The 19,271-nt window shown below is 36.1% G+C and overlaps 1 protein-coding gene and 1 long non-coding RNA gene across 2 annotated transcripts; one reads left to right on the top strand and one right to left on the bottom strand.

Annotated features, from left to right (window-relative positions):
• Window positions 1-2,825: 2,825 nt before the first annotated feature.
• LOC120072317 (uncharacterized) lies at window positions 2,826-3,731 on the bottom strand. Its single transcript, XR_005480413.2, has 2 exons — window positions 3,447-3,731; window positions 2,826-3,365 (listed from the first exon to the last, which is right to left on the bottom strand). It is a non-coding gene; the product is annotated as an uncharacterized LOC120072317 (long non-coding RNA).
• A 500-nt stretch (window positions 3,732-4,231) lies between these two features.
• On the top strand, window positions 4,232-10,595 carry LOC150037938 (uncharacterized). The gene is made up of 4 exons (XM_090311084.1): window positions 4,232-4,359; window positions 4,534-4,672; window positions 4,774-5,048; window positions 10,466-10,595. Exons 1-4 carry the CDS (start codon window positions 4,232-4,234, stop codon window positions 10,593-10,595), a joined length of 672 nt encoding a protein of 223 aa, XP_090167210.1.
• The last annotated feature ends 8,676 nt before the right edge of the window (window positions 10,596-19,271 follow it).

The raw sequence follows: 19,271 nt of genomic DNA, 5'->3' as shown, positions 1-19,271 counted from the left end.
AATATATAAATATTCTTACCTTTTGTATTCCATCTTATCACAAAGGACTCACGTTTTAAGTTTTGTAATAGAGTTTGTAATCAACGATGACCATGTTAAAGGTAATCACGTCTGTTTTTCTTGGGATTCTCTTGGTTAACTTTGACATGATTGAGATAGCAAATGCAGTTGATCACATTGGTTATGATCCTATAAAAGGAGATGTTAGTCCTGGATGCAGCGCAAAGCATCCTGAACTATGTAAATTAAATCCTGCAAATCCATATAATAGAGGTTGCAATGCAATCAATCGCTGCAGGGGAGGAAATGATATATAGATAGTCAAGAAGAAATTGCTTTTGAAGGGGATGCATCCACTATCCTAGCAAAGAGCCCTAATGCAGAACACCATCTTGATTGAATAATTGAAGTGATTCATTATTCATTTATATATTTGTACGAATATTCTATATCACTTATTATTTGTTGGATCATCAAATTTTTGCCAACTTTATTTGTATGTCATTTGTTGTAATTACACATGAATTAATAAATATTTTTACTTTTTTGAAAAATATATTGTCACTTTTCTTCCATAGGTGGATATAAATATTTAGTAATTAGAGAGAGAGGAGGCAGCATAAACTACACGAAGAAGAAGAAGATCAACAATGGTCTATTATTTTTTTTCCTTTTTCTAGATGCTTCTCGAAGAGATAATGACTTATGTATATACACACACATAAATATATTTTATTTTTCATCAATCCCTAATTCCATATATTTTTTATATATATATTTCCTTTCCTTTTCCTTATAACTATATACATTTAATTCTCTCCTTCCATCACATAAAACTTAAACGTCTCAGATCACCTCCATCCAATTCCATCAATAAATTTAATCTAAAATTCCAGAACTAACTTAACTCCCAATTAATTATTCCAAACCAAAATATTTCCATATTTAAGAAATCTCATATCACAAAGATCGATGTTGAATTATTTTAACATAATAATTCAATTTTACATCCCAAAAAAATTAAGATACCTCAAGTAATTAAGTTAATAAACTCAAATTGAATTAACTCAATATAATAATTCAATTTTGGACTAAAAAAAATATAAAATATAACACAAATAATTCATAGTGATTATTTTAAATTTTACCTGGAAATTTTGTACATCACAACACAAGAAAGCATAGTAGCGCTACGATGTATAGTAGAATTTCACCCTCGTGCACGAGTGGAATCATCTGATGAGCATAACAATTAGCACCACAACGATGAGCGCTCACGCTACGATAGGAGCGTAGCTATGCTCTCCTCAGCATTGCAACGCTCAACTGCTGTCTATAAATATTTTGCGACTTTTAGGTCAAAGACATCATGATTTTCAGGCGGATTCATGTTTATCTGTTGTTCCCTACCTAACTTTTCCCTCTCGTGGCGAGGGTGGTAGTGGATTTCTTTTGAGGTAGGTTGGGTTGTCAGCCTTTGGGGTATAGGGACCTTACTGCTTGGATTGGGGATATTGTGCAGTTCAGTTGGCTCGTGGAGGGGGTGGATGTCACACCTCCTCCCAGATTACCCTTCTTAATCCAGAAGTGAATGTATCGACAGTAGTTACCGACCCTTTTGTGGCACTTACTGTCTAACTTACATCCTTAACCTGCTTAGATCCCTGGAATACATATATAACATTCACCAAACTAATGAAACTTTAAAAATAACCTCAGAACACCAGGGATCAACGACAACATAACTGCATCATATTAACACATACAGAGTTCAGTAGGTCCCAATATACTTTACTAGTCCCTAATATGAGCAAGACATATGTACAGTCATTTACAGAATAAACACCTAAAACTTCTCTTTAGACTTTGGACTTTTAACTGGAGTCCTTGAGTGGCAGAGCAACATGACAGCTAACCTCTGGGGAGATGACCACTATCCGAGAAAAGAAAAACATTTGAAAGAATGAGTTACTCGCCCAGTGAGTGACTAATAAAACATATTCATCATGCTTGAAACTGAAAACGGCGAAGCAAACTCATACTTAAAACATTTTAAAACATAGTATCTCTAAAAAAACATAACTTGTATCCTTAGTTGAGAGAGAACCCTTTTGCTCAATCCCTCAACGTCAATCCTTAGTTGGTGTGGAGTAATCTCAACAGTACCAACGTCAACTCTGCCTACGTGCACGTGATAATAATTAAGTACCGTCATACCTTAGGTACTATGGCCCAGATACCTTCTCAGAGTCCTTCAGTATCGGGTTTATCATGCTCATCATAAAACTTATTCCTTTAGAAACATGTATACTTATAAGCATAGTAACATGAACAAGAGCTTTCACATCTTTATAAATTTCTAATGCATGCTTTGTATACATAAACACAAATATTTAAACATGCTTTATAAACATCATTTTAAACTAGCATGCGACAATAGCTCTTCAAACTTAGTTTGCTTGGAAGATTCTTATAATTAAGCAAGCATGAGTTACTAAAACCTTAAGAAAACGCTTAGGATTTGTCACTCACAATTTCGGGCTTGATCCTTCGGATTTATAAGCCTCTCCTAGCTTGAAAATCACATTATTAACTTATGGTTATCCACTAGATGATTATCCAGTCCAAACACTGCATACAAAATTCAACATTTTACCATAATTCTCTTAATCTCTAAATAATTTCTAAAATATCCTAACTTTACTTAACGTTCTCTAAAACCTTAATTTAGTCTACGTTTTACTCAATTTCCTCATTAACCCTAATCTAGATTTACTTAACCAATTAACCGCTTAATCATTTTCAAAATTAATCTAGGATCCCAATTTCCTCTAATTCCATGCTTAAAATATCATATGAATACCAAACAGCCACTACTTAGGTTTGAGAACACTTTAATTACCATAAATTTGGATTTTTCAGCTTTTAATGACGGACAGAAGTCATCTTCAACCTCCAGCCCACATTTTCTTCCAAATTCGGCCAGTTTTCTGGTGAGACTTCCGGCGACCAAATTCGCTCATTTGAGCCATACCCACTCGAATTAATTTATATAAACCTCTTACCCATCCTCTAAACTATCTTACCTCACATTTTGGAGTCTTGAATCGCCCTAAATCTTCTGGAATCGGTCAAATATTTCTTGATACCCCTGTTTTCCGGCGAGAAGTTTCAGAACTTTTCCCAGCTTGAAATTCATCAATCCCTAACCATATAACCTAAAATTTCTTGCTTAAACTTTCCAATAAGCATATTAACCAAATAAACTGAGAATTTGAAGCTTTGAAAACGCTTGAATAACACCGAATCAGCTCCAAAAGTCACGTTTCTCTGTTCGCCCGAAATTCCGTGTAGTCTCGGTCTTCCTATTAATTCACCAATTTTCAGTCAAAATTAGCTCTAACGTCCTTCAAGAAAAATGTTAATAAACCTCTTAACTTACTAACCTCAAAATTCTAGCTTCAAATTTCGTGTCTACAGCTCGAGAACTTCAAAACACTGAAGCCTGTTCAGACTGTCCAAAATTCAGACTTAACCCGACTTTTCATTCAAATTCCTCAACCTCCACAGCTCCAATCACTCCGGTAACCCTCGAAATTCTCTTCCTCACGTCCCTCTACAATTTCATCAAAGAAAATTAGGGTTTGCTCGAGGGAATCGGTATAAATCGCTCCCATTCTCAGGCTCGTCACCGCTTTTCTTTCTTCTTATTTCTCTCTTTATTTTATTTTATTTACTTATTTACTTATTTATTTACTTCTTTTCTTTCTTTCTTTTTTATTTTTTTTTAAATTCAATTCCTCTTCAAATTCCTTTTCCTTTTCCAAAATTCCACTTTCTTCTATTTCTTCCTTTTCTTTTTGATTAATTCCCTTTCTCTTCTTCTTCTTCCTTTTTTGTTTTTTTTTTTTTTCCATTTTTTCCAAACTAACTTTTAACTTTAATTATTTTAATTGTTTCCTTTAGGAACAATTCAAGATCAAGGGCTTACAGTGGAGACGCTTAGTCGCCTAGTGAGTCGGAATGAGATTCAGAAGGTTTTTTTTTCAATGAATTTTGGGAAGGTTCCTGAGCCTGATGGAGTCTCAGTGGAATTTTACAAATTCTCTTGGAGTGTGGTGGGTGTTGATTTTAGTAATGTCGTGCTGATTTTTTTTAGTCCTGTTATCTGCATGGTGGAGTTAACTTTATTACTATTTCTCTTATCTCTAAGAGGTCGGGAGCAGATCGTATGGAGGACTTTTGTCCTATTTCATGTTGCAATGTTGTATATAAATGTACGAAGGTCCTTGCTGATAGGTTGCGATTGTGGTTGCCTTTTGTCATTAGTGGTAACCAGTCTGCATTTGTTCCTGGCAGGTCGATTTTTGATAACATTTTTTTGTGTCAGGAACTTATAGGGGGCTATAAGTTAGACAGAGGGAAGCCCAAATGTGTGTTGAAGGTTGACCTATAGAAGGGCTATGATTCAATCAATTGGGATTTCCTGTTTGGTGTGTTGCTTGCCATTGGTACTCCCATTCAATTCGTTAGCTGGGTAAGGGCTTGTGTTACTTCGTTGATTTTATCTATGATGATCAATGGGTCTCTTGAGAGGTTTTTTCTCGGGGAGGAAGGGGTTGAGGCAGGGGGATCCGTTATCTCCCTTTTTGTTTGTGTTGGTGATGGAAGTGTTTTCTCGATTTTTAAACAAGCCTCCTGAGTCGTTTAGGTTCAATGATCGGTGTGAGCGTGTGGGCTTAACGCATCTGGTCTCTGGAGTTTGTGAAGCAGGTTCTGGTAGAGTTTGCCGAGTTGACTGGGTTAGTTACGAATGTGGGGAAGAGTTTCATGTTTGTAGCGGGAGTGGATTCTAGTGTTGCTGGGGATCTTGCTACTTTTATGGGGTTCAGCCTTGGTTCGCTGCCTGTTAGGTATCTTGGGTTGCCTTTATTGGTTGGTAGGTTGAGGGTTGTGGATTGTGCACCATTGATTCAGAGGATTACAGCTCGTATTAAGAGTTGGATGGCTCGTTCCCTTTCTTTTGCGGGGAGGTTGCAGCTTGTCAGGTCTGTCTTGCAATTCTTTCAAGTGTTTTGGTGTAGTATCTTAGTGTTACTTGCATGTGTAACTCATGAGGTCGAGTGTCTGTTGCGGAGCTATTTATGAAAAGGCAGTGTCGTGGTGGTGCACGGGTGGCTTGAGATGAGGTGTGCTCGTCGAAGGGTGAGGGAGGGTTGAGTGTGAAACATATGGCTTTATGGAACCAGGTTGCTATTATGAAGCTGTTCTGGATTCTTTTAGTTAAGTTGGGTGGCGTGGATGGAAGCGTATATTTTGCGTGGGTGGTCTTTGTGGGCTATTCAGTGTGAGGTTGGGAAGTCTTGATGCTCGAGGACTATCTTTCGGTGTAGAGATAGATTCAAGCTTTTGGTTCGTTTGATGGTGGGCGATGGAAGGTCATGCTTTGTATGGTAGGACCTTTGGTTGCCGATGGGTGTGATTTTGGATACATATGGGTCTAGGGTAGTCGGAAATGCAGAGAGTAGTTTAGAGGTGTAGTTATCGGAGTTTATGGATGGTGAGGGAGGTTGGAGGTGGCCTACAGTGTCAGCGGAGTTGCTCGAGATCTGTGGTCTTATACAGGCAGTGAGGTCTAGGGTGAGGCGAGAGGATTATTGGGTTTGGGTGTCGAGTGCGAGTGGTCGGTTTTCAATTCCTAGTGCGTAAGATCATTTACGTCCTCGTCGTCCTAGGATGTCTTGGGCAGGTCTTTTGTGGTCTGGGGGTGGTGTCTCGCATCATTCCTTCTGTGTGTGGTTAGCTGTGAGGGACAAACTGGGCATGCTGGATTGGTTGAAAAGGTAGGGTATGTCGTGCAGAGGGGGGGTGTCTTTTGTATGGGGGAGGTTTGCGGTTGCGGGATCATCTATTTTTTGAGTGTGGGTTTGGGAGAGAGGTATGGTCGGGGGTGGTGTGTCAGTTGGGTTTGACTCATTGGGTGGCAGGATGGGATGTAGAGTTGAGTTGGGTGTGTCGAGTATGATCGAGTAAGGGGGTGCGCAGTAAGTTGTTCCGTGTCTTCTGGTGTGCTTCCATCTACTACATCTACCAGGAGTGTAATCGCTGACTCCATGAGGGTCGACCAAGGACGGTCTCTGCTCTGTTTCATCTTATTGTCTCTACGGTTCGTGCTCGTGCTATTTCCTAGCAGGTTGACCTTTTTAGTCTTATCTAGTTTTCCTGGTGGGTTGATGTATTTCTTCTTTATGTTTTTGTTGTTGGCTCCAGTTGTGGGGCTTTTTTTTTTTGTTCTTTGTTCTATGTTTTATTCCTTGGTAGAATGTGATGTTTTGTGTTTGGTTTGGCTTTGTTTCCGTCGAGCCATTTCTTGGCTTGTGTTTGACAATTCTTGATAAATGATTCTTTGTATGCAATGTTCATTTATCCTTTGCATAAACAATGAATTTAGTAGGATGATTAGGGAGTGAGTGCTTAATTAGAGGCAATCCTTGTACTTTGACATCCGTGAACTAATTAACTCAAAGAGATAAATCGCATGTTCGATTTGGGTTTTCTAGTCTATCATTTATCAGAATAATAATCCCCAATGAACTTATTATAAATTAGGATAGTTTTCTAGGCTTCTTTGGTTCAAAATAATGTTGAAGAATTTAGTTCAAATTAGATTCAATCTAGTTTGATAATTATGGATGTTTAGTGATTAGTTTCATTAAATGATTGAGCGTTTATTCACAAGTGCCATTGATTTCTAGTATTTAATGAGAGAAAAATATGTAGAAACAGCTCCTATTGCCAATAAATTTTCTTGATTGAATTTTTAAAGAAACATCTCATTATTCACTTTATTTCCTTGACATTCGTTATTAGTCCCGACAGGCTTCGATCAATAAACCCAGATAATTTATGAAAAAATATCCAAATCCCTTAATTATTGCTAGTCGAAATCTCAAAACTCACTAAAAGAACCTTTGAACACCTTAAACTGTTGATGGATAGCACTTTAAAATCCTTTAAATATCTCATCTAGCAACAACTTATTATGGGTAACATTAATTGAATGCCATATTTTAATGGGTATGCATGATCTTTCAAGAAAACACACAAGACACCAAAAATATTACCCACAACCACCAATCTGGCAGCGGCGGCGATGTACGGATGGTGACGGGTGTGCGTGATAGTGGTTGCAACATCCCGAGTTTTTAGTAACTTTTAATTTAATTATCTTAAATTGATAGGATTTTTGGTTCAATAATTTTTGTTTTAGAGCAAAATTAGAGAAGATGATTAATTTAAATTGAGTTGATAATAGAAATTTGGATTTAATACAAAATTGATGGAAGTGGGTGTAATTTTGGCATGCGATCTCTTTTCCTTCACACAGTATTTGGTCGCACGAAAGTGGTACACTAGTAGTTAATCTAAAGCTATCAATCAATCAAATGCGACTAATATGTCAGATAAGCCCATGCAAAAATTATTGAGGAATCAGTACAAGATGAAATCTCATTAAAATCAGAAAATCTCAACAGAAGTTCAACATCAAAATCTGAAAAATACAAAAAAAAAAAAAAAGAAATAGACTCTTAACTCGAGCTAGATACTTACCAGTAGACTCAAATCGTCCTTAAAAGCAAGAAGAGTATGCTTAATGATGCAAAAAAATGGGAGAGAATAAGTGATTACAGTGGAGAGGAGAATAATAGAGGAGCAAAACTGGAAAACTAGAGTGATCAAAACAACAGAAAAATTCTTTTATAAAACCAAATTTTAGAGACAAAATTCTTTCTTTTTCGGATGTTTTGGGACTAAAACCGATTTTAACCTTTAATTTATATACACAAGGGCTAAAATTGAATCATGGATGCCTAATTATTCTTTTAACATCTGTAGGTTCACATTTTATTTACGTACATATATTATGTAATTTTTTGATTGCATGAATATATTGTCAAAAGGACATTCTCACATCCTAACGAAATGTTTTTGTAATCAACTACTAGAAAATTGAAGATTATTTTGTTTGCATTAGTTACTTAAGTAATCTCTATTTAAATAATAAATCAACATTGTCATTTGGCTGAACTTACAAGTTGGCAAAATATTGACCATACTATGCAAATGTGTTCTTGCTAAGTTAGATTCCAACGAGATAAACATATGAAACAAATAGTGTAACCACCTTATATTAAAAATAGCTATTTTGAATATATAAATATTCTTACCTTTTGAATTCCATCTTATCATAAGGGACTTACGTTTTAAGTTTTGTAATAGAGTTTGTAATCAACGATGACCATGTTAAAGGTAATCACGTTTGTTTTTTTGGGATTCTCTTTGTTAACTTTGACATGATTGAGATAGCAAATGCAGCTGATCACATTGGTTATGATCCTATAAAAGGAGATGTTAGTCCTGGATGCAACGTAAATGTAACAACCCAATTTTGTATGCATACACTACAGAAAATTAAATGTCAAATGTTAAGTAGGACGAGATTTTATTTAAAGGGGTGGTAGATGTAATACCCTAACCCTAGAATGAAAAATATATAAACTTAATAGGATAATGGGGTGGAAATTTAAATTGGAAAAAAAATAAGAAATTTATTAATTATCAAAAAATAATGAATAAGGGGGCAGAATCAGGGAGGATTAATTAGAAGTTGGATGCTAGCTAATTCAGGAGACAAAAGGCAGTAGATAACTTTTTGTTTGGGCACTGCTCATTGGAAGAATTGGAGGCGAATTAATTGCCCATTTACTCAAAATTTGAAAGAGTTAAAACAGGGAAGTGGAATCCACAAAAAACAGGGAAGTGGAATCCACAAGCAGTGAAGGCAACCCACCCGTGAAAACTAGCGAGAGTGGAGAGAAAATTGGAGAGAGTGAGAGTGGAGAGAGCGAGATTCTCAGCGAGACAGTGGGAGAGAGCGGGAGCGAGAGCGAGACCAGCGAGAGCGAGAGCGAGAGTCACGAGAGCCAAACCAGCGAGAAAGCTGGAGAGAGCGAGATTCTGAGAAAAAGAGAGCGAGATTTGGACAGAAGCGTGGATTATGCGTTGAATTTGGCCACGATCTTATAGATTATACATGGAGAACCCTAAAATTGAATACAAACAAAGGTTGAAGACGTAAGGGCAAACGTTAGCCAAAATTAGGTGTCTTATTAAGAGAAATTCTTAAACCTAAGTAATTTTAAAGAAGACATTTGTAGGATGAGTTGTCACACTGAGAAGAGCTAAAAACCACTATAAATAGGACCTATTGCCTGAAGATTTAACCCATTTTCAAACAAATCTCAGTAACAAAGAATCGTATGAAAGAGTAAGTGTGAGTGAGGAAGTTCTGTGAGGTTAGAAGAGATAAAACTCAGGTGAGGTGCTGCCCAAATTTTCTTCTAGTTTAAGAGGGAAAGCTCTATTGATTAAACCATAAGGAATAATAAGGAATAACTAGGATCGCAGTTAAGGTAAGTAGTTATCTCACCAGTGTTTTATGGTAGTGTACCTTTAATATGTTGCATAATTATGTTATTGTTGCATTACATGTTTAAAATACGTTTATCGACAAGGGACCCCATGTATTATGTTTGTTCATAAGATTAAATTTTAATTAGAAAAAGGTTATGCTTCTAGGGCTAGCAGGGTATGTATAGTTGCACCCCTCTAGACCCAATTCTATGTCAAGATTATGCTAGTGACTAACAGGGTATGTATGGTTGCACCCCTCTAGTCCAATCTTACGTTTATGTTAATGGTTGATGTTGGATGCAACTCTGGCCCTACTGACTGCATAACCCACTAATCACCAGATGGGCTAGTTTCCGCCTAAGTCCTCATCTTCTTATCAAGGCAGAGAAATTTACGTTAGTGATGTTGGATGCGACTCTGGCCCTACTAACTGCATGACCTGCTAATCATCAGATGAGTTAGTTTCCGCCTAAGTCCTCATCTTCCTATCAGGGTGGAGAAATTTACGTTAGAAGCATAACCGACCACCACATGTTATTATATGTTTTCGGTCCCAATCATATGTTTTCAGAACATGTTGCATGTGATTGTGCATTTGGTCACTACTCTATGTGAGAACTACTTACTGGGTATATTATATACACATCCTATTTTTACAGACTTTGTAGGTAAGAACACAGCGTAGGTGGCAGAGCTGGACGTCGCTCAAATGGCCAACCATCAAACTCATTATAGGCATATGCATTTTTGTATCACTATGCTAGTGTTTTATGGATCCTGGAGTTTTGTAAAATAAACTTTTTATATAGTTTTCTACCTAATTAATAAAATCTTAGATATGTTCTTTTGAGATTTTTACCAAAACTCATCTCATAATAGAAAAGTCTAAGCATGCATGTCGTAGCGGTCGGACCTTAATATGTAAGGATCCGGTCGTTACAGTAAAACATCCTAAACTGTATAAATTAACTCCTGCAAATCCATATAACAGAGGTTGCAGTGCAATCAATCGCTGCAGGGGAGGAAATGATATTATAGATGGTCAAGAAGAAATTGCTTTTGAAGGGGATGCATCCACTATCCCGGCGAAGAGCCCTAATGCAGAACCCCATCTTGATTGAATAATTGATGTGATTCATTATTCATTTATATATTTGTACGAATATTCTATACCACTTATTATTTATTGGATCATTGAATTTTTGGCACCTTTATTTATATCAAATTTGTTGTAATTACTCATGAATGAATGAATACTTTTACTTTTTTGAAAAATAAATTGTCACCTTTTCTTCCATAGGTGGATATAAATATTTAGTAATTAGAGAGAGAGGGGGCAGCATAAACTACATGAAGAAGAAGAAGTTGAACAATGGTCTATTATTTTTTTCCCTTTTTCTAGATGCTTCTCGAAGAGATAATGACTTATGTATATACACACACATAAATATATTTTATTTTTCCCTAATTGGTTCAAAATAATGTTGAAGAATTTAGTTTAAATTATATTCAATCTAGTTTGATAATTACGGATGTTTAATGATAATTACGGATGTTCATAATTACAAATCTTCTCGTATCGTCGAGTAATTTTCCTCATTGATTTTTTAAGGAAACATCTCATTGTTCACTTTATTTCCTAGAAATTTACCTTCCATTGTCTTTTTATCCCCCCCTCCCCCCTATTCCGACCATTAAATTTGATAATTATGCTATATAGATCATAGATTCCTTGTGAGACAACCCTTTCCCACTAGCCTACAAGCTTTCGAGAGCGGTAAAAATTTTATTCGTTATTAGTCCCAACAACCTTCGAACAATGACTTGTAAATAAACCCAGAATATTTATGAAAAAAATATAAAAATCCCTTAATTATTGCTAGTCGAAATCTCAAAACTCACCGAAAAAACCTTCGAACACCTTAAACTGCTATTGGAATTGAATGCCAAATTTTAATGGGTATCCAAGATCTTTCAAGAAAACACACAAGAAATCAAAAATATTACCCACGACCACCAATCTGGCAGCGACGGTGATGTATAGATGGCGACGCGTGGGCCTGATAGTGGTATGCAACCTCTTTTCCTTCCAACAATATTTGACTGCCCGAAAGTGGTACACTATTAGTTAATCTAAAGTTATCAATCAATCAAATGCAATTAACATGTCAGATAATCCGATGCAAAAATGATTGAGGAATCAATACAAGATAAAATCTCATTAAAATCAGAAAATCTCAGTAAAAGTTCTACATCAAAATCTCATGAACACACACGAAAAAAAAAAAAAAATAGACTTTCAACTCGAACTAGATACTTACCTCTATCCACAAATATTACTAAAAAGCAAGAAGATAATGCTTAATGATGAAAAAAAATGGAAGAGAATAAGTGTTTACTGTGGAGAAGAGGAGAATAGAGGAGAAAAAATGGAAAATTGGCGTGATCATCAAGAAAAACGGTAGAAAAATTCTTTTATAAAACCAAAGAGATGCGGTGGAACTAGGGTGCAATGTTGTGGCGCTGGAGGGCCAGGAACCCCCATTGTCAAAGCGTAGCGCTACGCTTAGCGTTTCAACGCAAGCTTGATTTCCGTCGAATGTCGTAGCATCGAAGTGCCAAGAGACATTGAAGACCTTTAATAAGATGAAATTCTTCAATTTTTATCGCCCATTCGTCATCGTCACCCTAATGTAAAAAAAAATTTAGATGTCAATTTTTATGACTTTGTATGTTGTAAAAAAATGGGTCTTTAATTAGTTTATCGGTTTATTGATGCAAAAAACCTCATTAAATCTTAACTCAAATTTGTACAATAGGGACGAAATTGATAAAAATTTCAAAGTACAAGGACTAAATTGTTACATCTTAATTTTTAGGGACTAAATTCTTACAAAACTAAAAATTCGAGGACTAAATCATCAAAATCCAAATTTTGGATTTAATACAAAATTGAGAGAATTGGGTGTAATTTTGGGATGCGACCTCTTTTCCTTCCAACAATATTTGACTGCACGAAAGTGGTACACTAGTAGTTAATCTAAAGTTATCAATCAATCAAATGCAACTAACATGTTAGATAATCCCATGCAAAAATGATTGAGGAATCAGTACAAGATAAAATCTCATTAAAATCAGAAAATCTCAGCAGAAGTTCAACATCAAAATCTCATGAACACACACAAAAAAAAATAGAAATAGACTGTTAACTCGAGCTAGATACTTACCTCTAGTCTCAAATCGTCTTTAAAAGCAACAAGATAATGCTAAATTATGAAAAAAAATGGAAGAGAATAAGTGTTTACAGTGGAAAGGAGAAGAATAGAGGAGAAAAAAAATGGAAAATTGGCGTGATCATCAAGAAAAACGACAGAAAAATTCTTTTATAAAACCAAAGAGACGCAGTGGCACTAGGGTGCAGCGTTGCAGCACCGGAGGATTGGGAACCCCCATTGTCAAAGCGCAGCGCTATGCTTAGTGTTTCGACGCACGCGCGACATTTGTCAAATGTCATAGTGTCGCAGTGCCACAAGACATTAAAGACCTTTAATAACATGACATTCTTCAATTTTTATCGCCCCTTCGTCATCGTCACCCTAACGTCAAAGCAAATTTAGATGTCAATTTTTATTATGTTATGATACAGACTTTGTATGTTGTAAAAAAAAAGGGTCTTTAATTAGTTTATCGGTTTATTTATGCAAAAAACCTCATTAAATCTTAATTCAAATTTTTACAATAGGGACAAAATTGATAAAAACTTCAAAGTACAAGGTCTAAATTGTTACATCTTAATTTTTAGAGACTAAATTCTTACAAAACTAAAAATTTGAGGACAAAATCATGAAAATCCCAGTTTTAGAGACAAAATTGGTTCGGGACTAAAAGCGATTTTTAACCTTTAATTATATACAGGAGGGCTAAAACTGGATCATGGATTGCCTAATTATTCTTTTAACATTTGTAGGTTTACTTTTTATTTCCACACATATATTATGTAAGTTTTTGATTGCATGAATATATTGTCAAAAGGACATTCTTACATCCTAACGAAATGTTTTTGTAACCAACTACTAAAAAATTGAAGATTATTTTGTTTGCATTAGTTACTTATGCAATCCCTATTTAAAGAATAAACCAACATTGTCATTTGGTTGAACCTACAAGTTGGCAAAATATCGACCATACTATGCAAATGTGTTCTTGCTAAGTTAGATTCTAACGAGATAAACATATGCAACAAATAGTGTAACCACCTTATATTAAAAATAGCTATTTGAATATATAAATATTCTTACCTTTTGTATTCCATCTTATCACAAGGGACTCACGTTTTAAGTTTTGTAATAGAGTTTGTAATCAACGATGACCATGTTAAAGGTAATTACATATGTTTTTCTTGGGATTCTCTTGGTTAACTTCGACATGATTGAGATAGCAAATGCAGCTGATCACATTGGTTATGATCCTATAAAAAAAGATGTTAGTCCTGGATGCAGCGTAAAGCATCCTGAACTGTGTAAATTAACTCCTGCAAATCCATATAACAGAGGTTGTAGTGCAATCAATCGCTGCAGGGGAGGAAATGATATTATAGATGGTCAAGAAGAAATTGTTTTTGAAGGGGATGCATCCACTATCCTTGCAAAGAGCCCTAATGCAGAACCCCATCTTGATTGAATAATTGATGTGATTCATTATTCATTTATATATTTGCACGAATATTCTATATCACTTATTATTTGTTGGATCATTGAATTTTCGCCAATTTTATTTATGTGCCATTTGTTGCAATTACACATGAACGAATAAAGATTTTTACTTTTTTGAAAAATAAATTGTCACCTTTTATTTCATAGGTGGATATAAATACTTATTAATTAGAGAGAGAGGGGGTGGCGTAAACTACATGAAGAAGAAGAAGTTGAACAATGGTCTATTATTTGCTCCTATCGCCGAGTAATTTTCCTCATTGAATTTTTAAAGAAACATCTCATTGTTCACTTTATTTCCTTGAAATTTACCGCCCGTTGTCTTTTGATCCCCCCTCCCCCCTATTACGACCATTAAATTTGATAATTATGCTATATAGATCATAGATTTCCTGTGAGACAACCCTTTCCCACTAGCCTACAACCTCTCGAGAGCGGTAAAAAATTCATTCGTTATTAGTCCCAACAAGCTTCGAACAATGTCTTCTAAATAAACCCAGAATATTTATGTAAAGAATATCAAAATCCCTTAATTATTGCTAGTCAAAATCTCAAAACTTACCGAAAAAACCTTCGAATACCTTAAACTGCTGTTGGAATTGAATGCCAAATTTCAATGGGTATTCAAGATCTTTCAAGAAAACACACAAGACACCAAAAATATTACCCAGGACCACCAATCTGGCAGCAACAGTGATGTTTGGATGGTGACGCGTGGGCCTGATAGTGGTTGTAACATCTCGAGTTTTTTAGTAACTTCAAATTTAATCATCTTAAATTGATTGGATTTTTGGTTCATTAATTTTGTTGTAGAGCAAAATTAGAGAAGATGATTAACATAAATTGAGTTGATAAGAGAAATTTGGATTTAATACAAAATTGAGAGAATTGGGTGTAATTTTAACCTCTTTTCCTTCCAACAATATTTGATTACATGAAAGTGGTACACTCGTAGTTAATCTAAAGTTATCAATCAATCAAATGCGACTAACATGTCAGATAATCCCATGCAAAAATGATTGAGGAATCAGTACAAGATAAAATTTCATTAAAATAAGAAAATCTCAGCAGAAGTTCAACATCAAAATCTTATGAACACACACACACACACACAAAAATAAATAAAAATAGACTCTTAACTCGAGCTAGATACTTACCTCTAGCCACAAATCGTCCTTAAAAGTAAGAAGATAATGCTTAATGATGAAATAAAATTGAAGAGAATAAGTGTTTACAGTGGAGAAGAGAAGGATAGAGGAGAAAAAATGGAAAATTGGCGTGATCATCAAGAAAAACGATAGAAAAATTCTTTTATAAAACCAAAGAGACGCGGTGGCACTAGGGTTCAGCGTTGCAGTGCCGGAGTGTAAGCCCCCGAACTTAGGTTCCCTAGATAAGCATGTTTAGCCAAAGGAATGTTATATTACATATTTATTAAATAGAAATTCATGTTGTTTATAGGATTATGAAGGGAGGAAAAAAAATATATCAAATGAAGAAACTCAATCATTAGTCTGCTGGAGGCACTAAGTGTGGAGTGACGAGACAATTAATTCTTTGAACTCAGGAAGCAGCGAGAAGATTAAAAAGGGAAGTGAAACTTCAACAGCATGGTTTTGGCAATTGACAAGAGTAAATTTAGCGAATTTGGTGCCATTTGAAAGCTAGAGAATCTAGTTTTCAAAGTTGTTCTACTGGAGAAAGATTACAAGAGGAAAATAACAAAAGTGGAGAATTTGCAGAGGAGGCAGAACCACAGATTAATCAGGGCCCGAGGTGAAGATTGGAAGTTCCAGGCCAAACTATAAAGAATTATGGGCTGAAATTTTAAGTTAAGGAATTAACTCAAATCTAAACAAGTTTGTTGAAGAAAGTTTCTTGAAAAGAGCTCTGGATTTTGAGTTATGAATTTTTTAATTTATAATAGGGAATTGGTGCATAAACAGACAGCTACTTGTGAGGAATAAGCAAGCAGTTCATCAGGGAGAATTATAGCGAGATTTGGGCATGAGTGTAACGACCCGGATTTGAACGCATACAGTAAATTAAATGTCAAATAATAAGCAGGACGAAATTTTATTTAAAGGGGTGGAAATTTAGAAGAAGAAGAAGAAAAAAAAATGAATAATTGGAAATTGGAAATTTATTGGATTAATTGGAAACTTATTCATTATCCAAAAATAATGGATAAGGGAGCAGAATCAGGGAGGATTAATTGAAAGTTGGACGCTAGTTAATTAAGGAGACAACAGGCAGTAGATAACTTTTGTTTGGACACTACTCATTGGAAGAATTGGAGGTGAATTAATTGCCCATATACTCTTAAAATTTGAAAATGAGGAAGTGGAATCCACAAGCAGTGAAGGCAACCACGCATGAAAACTAGCGAGATTGGAGAGAACATTGGAGAGAGCGAGAGTAAAGAGAGCGAGACAGTAGGAAAGAGCGGGAGCAGGAGCGGGAGCGAGAGCGCGACTGAGACCAGCGAGAGCGAGAGCGCGATAGAGACCAGCGAGAGCGAGAGTGCGACCAGCGATAGTGAGAGCGAGAGCGTGACCAGCGACAGCGAGAGCGAGAGCGGAAGTCGCGAGAGCCAAACCAGCGAGAAAGCGGGAGAGAGCGAGATTCTAAGAACAAAGAGAGCGAGATTTGGACAGAAGCGTGGATTATGCGTTGAATTTGGCCACGATCTTATAGATTATACATAGAAAAACCCTAGAATTGAATATAAACAAAGAATGATGACGTAAGGGCAAACGTTAGCCAAGATTAGGTGTCTTATTGAGAGGAATCCTTAAACCCTAAGTAATTCTAAAGAAGCCACCTGTAGGATGATTTGTCACACTGAGAAGAGCTGAAAAATACTATAAATTGGACCCTTTGCCGAAGATTTAACCCATTCTCAAACAAATCTCAGTAACAAAGAATCGTGTGAAAAAGTAAGTGTGAGTGAGGAAGTTCTGTGAGATTAAAAGAGAAAAGCTCGGGTAAGGTGCTGCCTAAATTTTCTTATAGTTTAAAAAGGGAAAGCTCTACTGATCAAGTCATAAAGAATATAAGGAATAATTAGATCACAGTCAAGGTAAGTAGTTTATCTCACCCTTTCTTTAAGTGTTCTATGGTAGTGTACCTTTATTATGTTGCATGATTATGTTAATTTTTATATTGCATTACATGTTTAGAACACGTTTCTCTACAAGGGATCCCATGCATTATGTTTGATCACGATTACATTAAAATCAAGTTTTAATTAGGTGTAAGTTATGCTTCCAATCTAATCTTACATTTATGTTAATGGTTGATGTTGGATGCGACTTTGGCCCTACTGACTGCATGACCCGCTAATCATCAGATGGGTTAGTTTCTGCTTAAGTCCTCATCTTCCTATCAGGGCGGAGAAATTTATGCTTCCAGGGCTGGCAGGGCATGTATGGTTGCACCCCTCCAGGCCTAAACTTACGTTATGTTTATGTTAGGGATTAGTAGGGTATGTATGGTTGCACCCCTCTAGTCCAATATTACGTTTATGCTAATGGTTGATGTTGATGCGACTCTGGCTCTACTGACTGCATGACCCGCTAATCAAATGGGTCAGTTTTTGCTTAGGTTCTCATCTTTCTATCAGGGCGGAGAGATTTATGTTGGAAGCATAACCGACCACCACATGTTATTATACGTTTTCAGTCCCGATCATATGTTTTCATGACATGTTGCTTGTGATTGTGCATTTGGTCACTACCCTACGTTAGAACTACTTACTGGGTATATTATATACTCATCCTATATTTCTACAGACTTTGTAGGTAAGGACACAACGTAGATGGCGGAATTGGATGTCGCTCAAATGGCCAACCATCAAACTCACTATTATAGGCATATGCATTTTGTACCACCACGCTAATGTTTTATGGATCCTGGTGTTTTGATAAATAAACTTTTTTTTATATAGTTTTCTATCTAATCCATAAAATTTAGATATGTTCTTTGAAATTTTCACCAGAACTCATCTCATGATAGAAAAGTCTATGTATGCATGTCGTAGCGGTCGGTTCATAATGTGTAAGGATCCGGGCGTTACAATGAGGATCTCGTTTATAAAGGAAATCTCGCTGATTTTGTATGGAGGATATCGCTCTATGGGGAAATCTCGCTAGGAATTGAGGTGAGTATCGCTAAGAATTTACCAGGAAAAGATTGATCTCGCTCTAGAGGATCTCACTGGTATCACTCTAGAGGATCTCGCTGGTATCGCTCTAGGGGATCTCATTAGCATTGCTCTAGGGGATCTAGGTAGAATCGTTTAGGGGGGAGCTAGCTAGCATCGCTCAGGGGGATCTCATCAGTAGAGCTGTCTGTATTGATGGAAGTTCCTTTAATAAATAAATTATTTGAGATATTTTACTAGGAATTCTAAGTAGTTTAATCGGGAATTATATCTTTTCAGGCCAAGAAGTGCTAGGGGAAGCATATAAACCAATAAGAGCCTGACAAACAGTGAGTGACTCAGTAAACTTAATCTTTAATCAATTCAATCCATCTTCGTTGTCTTAAATTCAACTTCTTTTGATCAAAGATATATTTTAAGCTTTTGTGATCTGTAAATATCCTACAGCGCTCTCCAAATAGATAATGTCTCCACAACTTCAGAGCTAAAACAATTATTGCCAATTCCAGATCATGCGTGGGATAAATGCCCTCGTGTTTCATAAGTTGATGAGAGGCATATGCAATCACCTTCCCATCCTTCATCAACACACATCCCAATCCTTATCGGGATGCGTCGCAATAAATCTCAAATTCCTTACCTAGAATAGGCAAAGTAAGCACTGGTGCTGATACTAGTTTCCGTTTCAGCTCCTGAAAACTATGTTCACACTTCAACAACCATTCAAACCACACACCTTTCTTGGTCAGATTTGTCAACGAAAGGGTTATCTAAGAGAAACCCTCCACAAACCTCCGATAATAACCTGCCAACCCTAGGAAACTGTGTATTTCTGAAACGGTTGTGGGTCGTTCCCAATTAACTATTGCTTCCGTCTTCTGAGTATCTACACTAATGCCCTCTGCTGAAATAAGATGCCC

Source organism: Benincasa hispida, chromosome 2, assembly GCF_027475165.1.
Source record: "Benincasa hispida cultivar pf3 chromosome 2, pf3_genome.v1.1, whole genome shotgun sequence".
In the NCBI taxonomy this organism is placed as follows: domain Eukaryota; kingdom Viridiplantae; phylum Streptophyta; class Magnoliopsida; order Cucurbitales; family Cucurbitaceae; genus Benincasa; species Benincasa hispida.
Note: the sequence above shows the minus strand (reverse complement) of the source record. Positions and strands in the feature narration are given on the sequence as shown.

Excerpts from the sequence above, each read along its gene's own strand:
- LOC150037938 (XM_090311084.1), top strand. The coding sequence starts at position 4,232 with ATGGAGGACTTTTGTCCTATTTCATGTTGCAATGTTGTATATAAATGT. Across the intron at positions 4,360-4,533 it reads TCTGCATTTGTTCCTGGCAG|CTGGGTAAGGGCTTGTGTTA; the intron begins GTCGATTTTTGA and ends TCAATTCGTTAG. Across the intron at positions 5,049-10,465 it reads GGGAGGTTGCAGCTTGTCAG|AGGTTGCAGTGCAATCAATC; the intron begins GTCTGTCTTGCA and ends TCCATATAACAG.